Here is a 13,427-nt window from a genome sequence, read left to right as displayed (position 1 = left end):
TAAACCATCTGATATTGAAGAAGCTAAAATTAAACAAGGACTGGAAGACTTAAAAATTCAAGAAATAAAAGATGAGAGTAAGGAATCAAGCTTATCTTTAGATAATATCCCACTAGATCAATCCAAATTACCTAAAGAATGGAAATTCGTAAGGAATCACCCAAAGGATCAAATCATTGGTGAACCTTCACAAAGAGTGTCCACTAGGTCTTCATTGAAGAACATGTGTAATCATTGTGCGTTCCTATCTTAGGAGGAACCTAAGAACATAACTGAAGCATTAAATGATGACTCATGGATAGTAGCTATGCAAGAAGATTTAAATCAATTTGAAAGAAATAGAGTTTGGAAGTTAGTTCCTAGACCTACTGATCATTCAATAATCGGTACCAAATGGGTATTTAGGAATAAAAAGGATGAGAACGTTATAGTAGTGCGTAACAAGACTAGACTAGTAGCTCAAGGTTACAATCAAGAAGAAGGAATAGATTACGATGAAACCTTTGCTCCCGTAGCAAGAATGGAAGCAATAAGAATGCTATTAGCCTATGCATCTCACAAAAATTTTAAACTTTGTCAAATAGATGTAAAGAGTACATTCTTAAATGGATTTATAAATGAAAAAGTATATGTAGCACAACTTCATGGATATGACGATTTTCATTGCCCTAATCATGTGTTCAGACTAACAAAAACCTTATACGGATTAAAACAAGCTCCTAGAGCTTGGTATGAGTGGCTAAGTGGCTTTTTGTTGGAAAATGGCTTTTCAAGAGGAAAAATGGACAGCACACTGTTTATTCAGTCTAAAGATAAAGATATGCTCATCATCCAGATATATGTAAATGTTGTGATATGGATCGAATAAATAGAATGCACAGCGAAATAAACAAGTAAATGCAAACACAACCAGAATAAGAACAACAACAGATTTTACGTGGTTCGGCAAAGCCTACATCCACGGAAGCAATGGCACACAAATTTCACTATGAAATCACAATGCACACAATACACTTCTCAAAATGATCACTCTCTACTTCAATATATGCCTAAAATAACAAATATATATAGAAGTTCCTCAAAGATTTCCTTCCGTTTACCCAACCACCTAACGTTCAAAAATTCAAAATTCAAAAAAACTGCTCACAGCCCAGGTGCCTTTCGTCGACGAGTTCAGGGCTTCATTAATGATCCATAGAAGACCACTCGTCGATGATAACATGCTTTCGTCGACAAGTCCATAACTCTGAGATTTTCCTGCTCTTGATATTTTCTCGTCAACGATTTCAGAACCTTCATCGATGAGTCCTTGCTGTCCTCTCATCAACGAACACAGGGCATTCGTCGACGATCTCCTGCTGTGCTGCCCTTTCATGTTTTTTCTTCTTCCTTATTTGCTTAAGAAAAAACAAAGTATAAGAGCCACAAACAACAATCTCCACCTTGGTGATCATACGCCCCTTGGGAGAATCCCGAAAAACATGTTTAACTGCTCCACCTTGAATTTGTAAACGTTTGGTTGGGTATGTCGCCCTTCTATCACTTGGAGACATGGAGTAAGTCCAAGCAATGCTTGAACTTCTCTGAAGTAAGTGATTTTGTCAGAATATTTGCTGCATTTTCAAACGTGTGAACTTTCTCCAACACAAGCTCACCTGAAGCGATCAATTCCCGAACCCTGTGAAACCTCACATCAATGTGCTTGGTTCTAGCATGGTATATCTAATTCTTTGCCAAGTAAATGGCCCTCTGACTATCACAATGCAGCACAACACCATCTTGCTATAACCCCAACTCTCTGACTAAATCAGTAAGCCATAAGTCTTCCTTTGCAGTTTTGACAACTGCCATATATTCCGCCTCAGTCGTAGATAATGCTACCTCTCCAACACCTTCTGTACATAGCCATCCTGAGATAACCATAACCTCCCTGCAATTCTGTCACGACGAATCTCCATCCCAAGTATTTTCTTGGCAGAACCAAGTTCCTTCATGTCAAATTCCTTATACAACAGGTCTTTTAACTGATTCACCTCAGTTAAATCCTTTGCACCTATTAACATGTCATCGACATACAATAACAAGAAAATAAGGAACCATCCTCAAACTTATTCACACATACGTAGTAGTCATACTCACACCTTTTGAAGTCAATCTTGATCATGTAAGAATCAAACCGTTTATACCATTGCCTTGGAGACTATTTCAGCCCATAAAGAGATTTCTTCAACTTGCAAACAAAATTTTCTTTTCTTGGTTCAATAAATCCCTCCGGTTGTACCATGTAGATTTGTTCCTCCAAGTCACCATGAAAAAACGCCGTCTTCACATCCATTTGTTCCAAATGAAGATCGTAATGAGCTACCAATCCCAACACAATTCTGATAGAAGCACGTCGGACCACTGCAAAAAAAGATCTCATCATAGTCTATCCCCTTCTTTTGTGAGTATCCCATAGTAGTCACATCCATTCATAGGATTGTTGGCTATTTTAGTAAGATAGCTGATAAAGACTGTTGAAGTTGTGTGATCATATCTAATTAATTTTAAAAAGGGATAACACTCAACTAAAGAGTTTACAAAGAATTAAAAATAAAAATAAAAATAAAAAACCAATTCACCCCCCCTCTTGAGAGTACACCTTACTTCTCATCCTCTTTGTAAACTCTTCTCGTATTAATGAAATATCTTCTTTTGCTATAAAAATAAAAATAAAAAAAAAAAAGATTTCCTGTTTATGTCAAGTGTTGATATTTATGGGTGCGGGGGGTATTTTTGTAATTTCAAATTTTTGGGGTTTATTTTGGTCAAATTACCTTTGGAGGTCATTTTGTAATATTCAGGGGTATTTTTTTTAAGGGAGTTATTTTTTGTGAGACATTAGAAGATAAGTCATTTTTAGTGGGTGGGTGTTATGTGCAAAATAGGTGTTGGCTTCTCTTGGAAGCTTTAGGCCCAGTATAAATAAAAGTCTTCAGCCACTTTTCCGGGAGATTTTTTGGCATTTATCTTTGAGAGAATTGTCCTGCAGAGCTCAGCTCCAGACCAGCTAGGTTTGTAAAGATTCGAAGGCTAGGGTTTTGAGGATTCGACCCCACGGTGCCCACCAATCCCTCCATCACTGCTAAAGGCACGAACGACTAGCAGAAAGCTACTGTTACTGTTTTAAAGCAGTGCCAAAATGCACAGTAATTTGAAGATTAAGTTGCAGGTGTACCTAGAAATTGTCTTATTTGCTGAACTGAAATTCACAAGAGTCATCTGTTTATTACTTTATGGATCTAGTAGTTACTTAGAGTCAAAGAAGGTTGCTAAAACAGTATTCTGAAATCGCAGTCTTCATTTCTGAAATTTTTCTTATATTCCTACACCTATTTGCATCACTTATTTATGTTTTAAAATGGACTCTTTTAGTTTCATTTCATCCAAGCCACTCCTACCACAAATAAATCAAATAAAATTCCAATATCTATTAATTTAAACTTAACTAATGCATAACATGCTCACCATAAACTCATTCAACACAAAAGCAAGTGCAAACAGCCATGCTTTGCATGAAACTAATCTAAATTTACCATGGCTCAAAGGGTACAATTGATTTCTTTTCCTGTTCTTCAAAATCAATACCACAACAAAAACTACGCTCATCCTCTCTAGTGTCAAATCGAAGGGCTTCCCTTTAATTTGTACTATCTCTGGAGATTTCTCTGTGATGAACACTATCATGGTAGATGAATAGAGAGGATAACATAGTCGCCACTAGAGAGAATTTGTTACTTTCTGGATCCACTATTCCATCTTTTTGTTTTATTTTTTGTTTCAGGTTGTCCTTGTTGTGTTCTAATTGTTCTTCTATTCTAATATAATTTCTTCTTTTATCCAAGAAAATACCTCAATTTATCTTTGTACCCCAAGACTGTATGGAAATGTTTGTCAGTTCGAGCACAAATAAGTTAAAAGTTTATGCTTTTTCTTTAAGTACAATAATTGAACTCATAAAGCATATGGACAGATGATGATTGCAGCACTCAATAGAAACCATGAACATTTTTATTCTGGTAATGTGACCAGCAGCGAAAACGAATAGTATCGCAATAATAGGTTGGAGAACTACCTTTCATATAATATAATCATATGTTATAACCTAAAGGCTAAACATATTTTCAAGTTGCATGATAACCAATACAGTAAATAATCTTTGTAACTCGGCCTCCCAGACAAACAATAAGAATTTAAAAAATTTAGTGCATTGCAAGCCAGGCGTTTTTTTATTCAACTGCTTACTCAAGCAATATTGCATCATGAACAAAGCCCAAATTCATTTCTCCAGATAACCATAAAAAGGAGATAATAGTGACCTGTGGTAAAGCAAACTCAATCGTAAGCATACCTGTAGGAAGTCTATCAAATAAAAAGGATTTTCTTTCAGCATATTGAATGGAGGTATGACCAACGTACAAGTAGTAAGAATAGCGCCAAGAAATTCTTGGAGATGGTCAATAAAGCTTATTGAAGTCTTGAACAATAAAAGCTCCTCCCCAAATAAGGGATAAGATTCTTGCATCCATAAAAAGCGATTCAAAAGACCTAAAAAGGATTATCGATTACGTCAAAGGGCACGCATATATATTTGAAAATCATTAAGCAAATAAATGTAAATTGATTGGGCCAAGATGTTATATGTAGTGTGGACATAAAAACAAACAGGTTCACTAAAGATACAAACACAAAAGAAGAACAAATTACACTGTTGTGTACTAATAATCAGTTATATTGAAAATATAATGACTGCCAAAAAAATTGCTCCAATTTTTTGTCAAGCAAAAATGGAAAGGATTGTATGTTCTTCCTCACAAAGTGAGAAAATTTATCTCCTGAAGACAGTGAGTGTCAAGAATTTATTTAGACACATAATTTCAGTTAGTTGCATACAATTAACATGAGACAGAGGTTTAAAAAGTCTGAATAAAAGAACAAGCAGCAAATCAAAAATTTGTCTTTATCTTCCAACAAGGAAGGGTTAATGAGAGGTAAAATTTATCATGTTGAAACGAAAACTCTATATATGATTTAAGAAAACAGTTTTATCTTCCAAAAGGAAAAGATAATGAATGATTAATATTATCAAGTTGAAATAAAAATTCTGGACTTCTGTTAGGATTTGATGATGCCACAAAAAGGGCATTCATGTGCCATGAGACCACATTGAAGTTTAGACATCATAAAGTAAATGGTGCTGATGCAGAATTTCCAAAACCACCGGTTGCATGATAAAAACATAAAATAGAATGTTTTTTTCATTCTCCATCCACATACAACATCATCTTGACTCCCTATCTGTATTCTGTGCACAATAAGTATTATTTTCAAATTAAATAGAATAACCATTGAAGAGTGAGGATCTACGGATGCTTGTCAGGCTAATTGACTCAAAGAACGTGGAGAACAGAAACAAAGATGACTTATCATCAAAATCAACACTTTCCATATTTCTGGGATCAAATCTTCAAACCTTCTTGGCCCAAAAAGGATGAACACAATGCCATTTCACATAAACAAGATACTCAAGCATATGAACGTAAAATTTTGCAGGTATGTATCACATACGTTGATGTTCTTAACATTCAACCTTCATATGGCCATCAAGCAGAAGATAGATAGATTGGACGCCCTGCTATGGCTCCAAATAGAGGCAGAAATATCAACTCATCTTGTTCTAGTTTCACTGACTCAGCACAAGTAACAGGAATTTAATGGGAACCAGAAAGCAGCAATTGCAAATTTTCAAAATACTGTTTTCTATAATAATTCTTTTCAAGAGGAGTTGATGAGAAATTAACAAAGTGAATTGACCTATTACAAGCAATGGAGAAGATTAAACAGATAGATATTATTGAAATCAAGAGTTTTGGAAAATATGGCGTTGTGAGAGAAAACATGGAAAGAAAAAATGACAAGTAACACACATTTTTTTCATTCCTATGCTTGCACCATTATTGTAAGCAGCAGAGTCAAAATCTAAACAGTGTATTGTAAACTGAGGTATGGTATGAAAAATACAAATGTGGCTTACCATCTTCTGTACCGCATACCCCTTTGGGCTTTCCAGTTGAACCTGAAGTATACATCGAGTAACAAAATAATCTCGGTCTTCTACTTTGACAAGGCCAAATAAAGTCCGACAGATTGAAACATTCTTCAAGGCTCTCTTTCATCGATACACAGTAAACAGGGCAACTAACGGAATCCCAAAGCCAATGTGATTTATCAAGTTGGCCACAGAAGCTTCCTTCACTGGAAGATCTGCAGCTGAGAATAAGTTGAACATTTGAAGATGAAACAACTGATAATATCCTTTCTTTTGGCCAAGACAGATCTAGCGGAAGAAATGCCTCTCCACACCTCAAAACAGAAAGAACAGCGACAATATATTCTACAGAAGGTACCATATAAACACCCAGTATCTTTGGCACAATTCTATTCTCAACCTCAGTTGACTTCAAATTTGAAGTAAATGGATTTGAAGGCACAGATACTTGAGCATGTAGTGACTTGCTACAAAGATTACCTGTAATGTGCTCATAAATTAATATCCAACGTATGAAACATTGAATGCTCATTACACACTAGCAAGGAATATTATATTAAAGATTAATTGGGTCCAATGATCCAATTAATTTTAAAAAGGATCACACTGACCCTGCGAGTAACACACGCCACAAAGCAATAAACATGTTCCGAACCCGAAGCCACAGATGCTCAAATCTTGATTATTACCCAAACTCGTACATTCTCAGCACTCTCTATATGATTGCATTGAAGATAATCATAGATTTAGCAAGATTTGATACTTGGTAGGTGTCTTGCAATTCTTTCTTATATATTTATTGATTATCCTCACTCTGACCTTTTGCCAACACCAACTACATTGGAAAAATAAGGTCCCCTGGTTAAGGCTTTTATTTGGTGTACTACTTTTAATATGATTAAGACAAATGATTCACTGCAGAAATGGGGACCTAATAAGGCCAGACATGTGTTATGCACAACCGTAGTAGTCAGACAAATCACAAATGCACGCCATTTTTTCTGCATGGTTCAGTTTGTTGCATTTGGAATCCCTTTTTGCAGCATTTGAGAACAGTCTTGCCTGCCTCTTTCTTGGTTAATAATACTCTTCCTTTTTTATCCAAAAAAAAAAATAACAGACTGTCTGCCTTCTAAAGAGTTCCCTACATAAAAAGTGCATTTGGTTGGAAAACTAAATTGATAAGCTGAACATCTGCAACTTTAACAAGCCTACTCTTCCTAAGGACCAAAGTAGAAGTAATGCTTTTACCAAAAAAGTCCCATTAAAAAAAATTCATTAAAGATCTTCACTAAATTCCCTCTAACAATATCCCAACACTCTTGGAAAAAAGCCATATTCAATCCGTCTGGACCCAGAGCCTTATCCCACTCCATCTTGAAAACAATTGCTTCAACCTCACTTTACTCAAAAGGCCGCTCCAACCACCTCATCTTATCACTATAAACAGGAGTCTAATCCAGCTCCTCACACATAGGCCTACAATCATCCTCCTCAGTACACAAATTAGCAAAAAAATCTGTAATCTTCTTAATAATTAAAGGGAATCAGTAGCACCACTCCTCCCTTCAGTTCCAATTCTGTAATCATGTTCCTCCTCCTACCATTAGCCAATCTATGAAAAATTTAGAATTTTAAAAACCTTCCTTAGCCCTCTTAAACTTTGTCTTTTGCCTCCAACTCCTCAATTTCCTAAAAGTCACCTTCTCCAAATCATTAATCAGTTTTAACCCCTTCAACTTATCACATTCCAAAAGAGTCCCCTCTTCTTCTTTTCTGTCCATCAAATTTATCTCATTTAAAATGTTGTCCTTCTTCACCCTAAAATCCCCCAAAAACTTCAATATTCTAAATTTGCAACCATTCTTTAAGGCGCTTTATTTTTTTCATAAATCCAAAACCTTCCCAACCCTTCTCAACATTTTCACTCCAAATATTCCCAACGAAAGATTGAAAAGACTTGTGGCTGAGCCACTTATTTTCAAGTCTCAATAGAGTTGGCCCCCACTTGAACTTGCTAGACTCTAAAACAGTAAGGAAATGATCCAACACTAGCCTAGATAACACCCACTGAGAAAGATTAAGAAACTCATCCTCCCACTCACTAGAAAACAAGAACATATTCTAAACAACTAGCAACCTCCCCTCCCCCCCCCCCCAACCCCAAAAAAAAAAAAACTAACAAAAAAACAAAAACAAAAACAAAAACAAAAAAAAAATCTAACCAGGAAATAAAGCATTATCCAAAGGAAGATCCCTCAACCCACAATCTATAATAAATTGTTGTAGCATTACAAGAAGGTTATGAATTATAGCTTTTTCCAGACTTGAAATTATATGAAAAAATTAAACTTAGATATTATCTACAATAGTTTATTTAACCACTTGTGCCTAAATTATCTATATTTTTTTATAATAAATAATAATTAATTGAGCTATGAAATTCATTAAAATTAATTGAATATATTCAATATGATTATTATGAAGGGCAGCCTTGGTGCAATGGTTGTTGTCGTGCAACTAAGAGGTCATAGGTTCAAGGTGTGGAAACAATCTCTTGCAAAAATGCAAGGTAACGCTACGTACTATAGACCCATTGTGGTCTGTCCTTTCCCTGGACCCCGCATACACGGGCGCTTTATGCACTGGGCTGCCCTTTGCCCTTATGTTCAATATAATTATTCTACTGCAGTTATTGCACCTTATACAATACGTACCTGTCCTTGATGTGTTATAATATTCTAGTTCTAAATCTTGCATAATTATGTCTAGTGACAATTTCTAGAGTTTCATAAAATAATTCCATGGTTTACCGCCATTTTTAAAAATCGAAATCGAAAAATGACATGGACATCAAAATTTCCTTGTTTTTGAAGCATTGAAATTTTAGTAGAATTGAAACCAGCAGAATAGTTCAGATTTTAAGGGAGGGGTCCTACAAGGGAGGATACGGTCAGAATTTAAATTTTAGAAGAATTAGGCCTTCATATGTTGGGACCAAGTGGAATGGGTATAAGTCTAAATGAAGGGATGTTGGTAAGCCCAAGAGGAATGATCATAAAATATGGGCTAAGAAAGGGTAGATGGGCCTGAATCAATAATAATAGTGAGTTTGAAGGGAGATAGATGTCCAGGAATTAAAGATGTTGATGGATCGGGTTTCCTTACGATTGGAGGTTGGGTAATTCATATAGTAAGGGGCATGATATGTTTTCTCAAGGTGGGCAGGTAATCTTTAGATTAGACGCTGTCGATGGTAAGAATATTACCCAAGAGTTGCCCCACATGCAAAGAAAGCAACCTTTCTGGGAGCTAGTATTTCATAAGGGCTTCCAGAGGACTTTGGTGTTGGTTGCTGAGCTGTTAGAAGAGATTTCTATGATAGGATATAACTGTAAAATTACCAATTTTGTCCACGATCCACTTGGGATCATTGGTAGTTTCCAGTATTCTATTCTATACAACACACATCTTTAGTGGCCCAACCATTATAGTGAAGATAATATTTAGAGGTGATAACTTCCCCTCCAAAAATGATCCTCCTCCTTCAACAATATCTCCAAAGCCACATCCCGATAAGGGCCTTGTTGAAAATATTGAGGGATTAAGTCCTAAACCTCCTTTTTGAATAGGTCTTTTTTTTAACTGCTCCCCATTTAACAAGATGATAGTTGAATTCCTCTCCATGATTCTCCAAAGGACTCTACTTTTTAATTCCTTCCAACCTTTTAGTAGTTGTGCAAGGGATAGGAAAAAAATACATAAAGTAGACTAGATGGTTAGATAAGGTGCTACTAATAAGGGTCATTCTCCCACCCTTTGAAAGGTAATTCCTTTTCCAACCAGCCTATTTCCTCCTTAATATTCCAACAATGGGTCTCAAAACTCTACTATCTTTAAATTTGGCACCAAAAGGGAGACTGAGGTAAGTAATAGGAAATGCCCCTGGTTTACACTCTAAAGTTCTAAAAGGAAAGAACCTAGTGCTATTCCTTAGGAACAATTTCACTTTTACCCAAATTTACCTTCAAGCCTAAAAACGCTTCAAAACCAAGAAAAATGCACCCAAAGTTATGGATTTGCTAAGGATCATCTTCACAGAAAATGATGGTGTGATGCACAAAAAGAATATGGGGGACTTCCCAAACTCTACTGTTCATTCAGATGCTAAGACCTTTTAAAAGGCCTCCTTCGATTTTATTTGAAAAGAGGCTTAACACTTCATAACCATGATAAACAACAAGAGAAAGGGGGGATCACCTTGCCTTAGACATTTAGGAGAGTGAAAAGAAAGTCTGAAGGGCAGCTATTAATGGGCACTAAAAAAGTTGGAGTACTAATAAATTATGGGATCCATTTACAGCAAAGTTCCCCAAACCCATTCTTTCAAGAATGCGGAGAAAGTTTCATTTCACATTATCAAAAAGCCATCTCCATGACAAGATTGCACACCACCCCTCTTTTCATTTCCTTGCTATGGGCATCCACAACCTCATTGGCAATCAAGGCTGCATTCATGGTCTTGTTCCTGCTACAAAGGCATGCTATTGCTGGTCAATAACTTCCAAAATTGTTTTCTTAAGCCTCGCAGTAAGGAGTTTGGATAGGATCTTAAAAATTCTTCCCATTGGGCAAAATTCCTTAATGCAGATTATATCCTACATAAGAAGGCCATAATTCACCAGGGGGGCCTGGGGGAAAGGGCATAGTGAAATCATTAGAGAATTGGAAAAGTGAAATCATTAGAGCTAGGCGCTTTATCTCCTTTGCTGTCCTTGAGGGCATGATAAATTCCCTCCTCATCAAAGGGTCATGGGTGCTTAAGGGTGTGGAAGGCTTAAGGGTGCTCAAATTAATGCCATCTATTGTAGGTATCCACACCTCTAGTTCAGTATAAAGGTTCTACAAATCACAAATACCCCTTTTGACATCCACTTCTTCAACTAGAATCTCCCCCTCGACTTCAATTCTTGTCAACATGCCAAACCTATGACGTGCATTTGCAATTTGTTTGAAGAATAACTTACAATTCTTCAAAGACAATTGGTGGTGTTATATTCTTTTGTTTATATTTGGCGTGATTACATGATTGGTCTAAATCCAAGCTCATCATTATTTCAAACTGGAAATAGCCTGCAATGTTTGCAATAATAAACTATCATTGTATCTAGGGGCTTGGCTAAATTTTTTAGTGTGTTGCACTTCTTTTCCTTTTTTTGGCTAGTTCTTGCTTTTCTTTCTTTGTTGCTAGAATTTTTCTACCAATTTTCTAACTGTGGCCAAGAGATTGTCTGGCTACCAGGAAAAATGGTGGAAAAAATAAAGGGAAATTTTTTTGTATATTAGGTGTTGATATTTTATCTTTGATTACTTACTACAACAACCAAACCTTAAGTCCCACTAGGTGGGATCAGCTACATGATCACTTAATATAGCAATGGAAAAAAATAATAACATTTGAGTTGTTTAAGGTTCAAAACCTAATGAAAAAGTTTTGATTTCGTTTGATTCATTATCAATAAAAAATTTACCCTTTTTTTTTTTGGTTTCTTTCTCCAACAAAGTAAAATAATGGTGATCATTAAAAAAAATTAATGCAAATCTCACTCCTATGCTTCAGGTAAAAGGATATGTAGTCTATTTCCAGATGACTAGATATGTAATCTACTCATTACACTACAATGTAAGGTCATGTAGTTAACCTAGTTTATCTAGTTATGCTGTGTCACAACATAGATAAAGATTTTTAGTCTGAACTCAAACAAAATGAGTTAAGCAAGATTGTTTAGTTGGTTCAACAATAATTTTTATTCATTTTATGTATATTACATTCTTAATACTTTCGCCACAATGTTTATCAAACAAATATAAGTTATGTGCAACTGTTAAAGCATAAAACTATTCTAAACCTTCAACGACTAATAAAAATACTCTATCTTAGTTATTATTATTATAATATATATATATATATATAAAATAAAAAAATCATTGTATCAATCCATGCAAAGGTATTCTTGCGGTAACATTTTAAAATTTATAGTTTAAATATTTATTTTAGTATATAACTTTTTATCCACTGATTTTTTTTATTATATCAATCCATGCCAACTTATTCTTGGTAGAAAAATTTAGACATCATACATTTATTTTAGTACACGATTGTTTCTTCTATCAAATGTAAACTTTTAACAATGTCACCTCATGTTAATATGATATTCTTGTAAAACTCCAGATTATATATATATATTTAGAATCATGGCATGCACGCGAATTTAAACAATGAAACGAATGAATCCATACTAGAAACCCTAACCTCCAGGCCTGATCAAATGAGGATCATCTCCACCGTCGAGGATACGGCGCAGACTGCAGCTGAGCGAATCAACGGCGGCCAAGAGCTCGGAGAAAGTGAAGCACTGGTCTCCTTCGAACCCCGTAGAACGACGATGAGAAGACTTCGCAACCTCGTCGAAGAACAGACCATCAGCATCGTCACCCCGGCCTTTGGAGTGAGAATCTGCTGTCCTGCTTTGGAGTTGTCCGGCGATTCGAGCGCCACCCAGTGCATGGATAACTGCGACTTTGTTGGGGGCATTTGAAGCGGCTCTGAGGAATTCGTGAGAAATACAGCAGTGGTTCTTCCTCCCGCCACTCACCGACTGGTTCATCCGCGCGGGAGATTTTTTGGATGGAACTAGAGAGCGCGAACTTCACGGAAAATGGGAACACAGAGAGAAAGAACTAGAGAAGAAGGATTCTAGCACCAGTTCACAAGCGCATCTGCAATTTTACATAAATAGGTTTCAAAATGATGCCTTCTTAAAAGAGAGCATGCATCAAAACATCAATTCAAATTTATCAGAAAATTATTAGGTTAGGTGTCCAAAATTTCAATTGATGATTACTTTAAAATATAACACGATTGCACAATATAGTTAGATAAGCTTTTTCCTATTCACATTGTTAAATTTTACAATACTTACAAATTATCAATTTTTTATCTATCATGGAGTTATTAAAAAAAAAGAAATCAGTATGCATCCTCGTTCTTTTTATTTAAATGTGAAGGAATTGGTCCAATTCTTTGTAATGATATGGATGGGATAAATACAAAACACAGCAGAATATGTATACAACAAGTAAATGAAAACACAACCAGAAAACAAGGACAATAATAAGATTTATGTGGTTCGGTAAAACCTACATCCACATAGGCAATGGCACAAGAATTTCACTAAGAAAAATCTCAAAATATACAATACACTTCTCAAATGATCAGACACTCTATCAATATATGCCCAGAATGACATATATAATAGTCCCACTGAGGTTTCCCTCT

General features: G+C 35.6%; 1 protein-coding gene across 2 annotated transcripts in view; it reads right to left on the bottom strand.

Moving 5' to 3' along the window:
• Positions 1-12,926, bottom strand: part of LOC131166448 (putative acyl-activating enzyme 19) — a 124,174-nt gene extending 111,248 nt beyond the window's left edge. The window contains exons 1-3 of one of the 2 annotated variants that reach the window (XM_058125028.1): positions 12,402-12,926; positions 6,074-6,568; positions 4,391-4,587 (exon numbers count right to left, since the gene is read on the bottom strand). In XM_058125028.1, the coding sequence (XP_057981011.1) occupies positions 4,391-4,587; positions 6,074-6,568; positions 12,402-12,756 (1,047 nt within the window). In that variant the 5' untranslated portion in view covers positions 12,757-12,926. The remainder of the gene's footprint in view (positions 1-4,390; positions 4,588-6,073; positions 6,569-12,401) is intronic. The other variant, XM_058125029.1, reaches the window with a different exon arrangement.
• Positions 12,927-13,427: the final 501 nt, after the last annotated feature.

This window comes from Malania oleifera, chromosome 10 (assembly GCF_029873635.1).
Source record: "Malania oleifera isolate guangnan ecotype guangnan chromosome 10, ASM2987363v1, whole genome shotgun sequence".
Classification (NCBI taxonomy): domain Eukaryota; kingdom Viridiplantae; phylum Streptophyta; class Magnoliopsida; order Santalales; family Ximeniaceae; genus Malania; species Malania oleifera.
The sequence above is the reverse complement of the archived record's forward strand: the minus strand, read 5'-3'. Positions and strand labels throughout refer to the sequence as shown.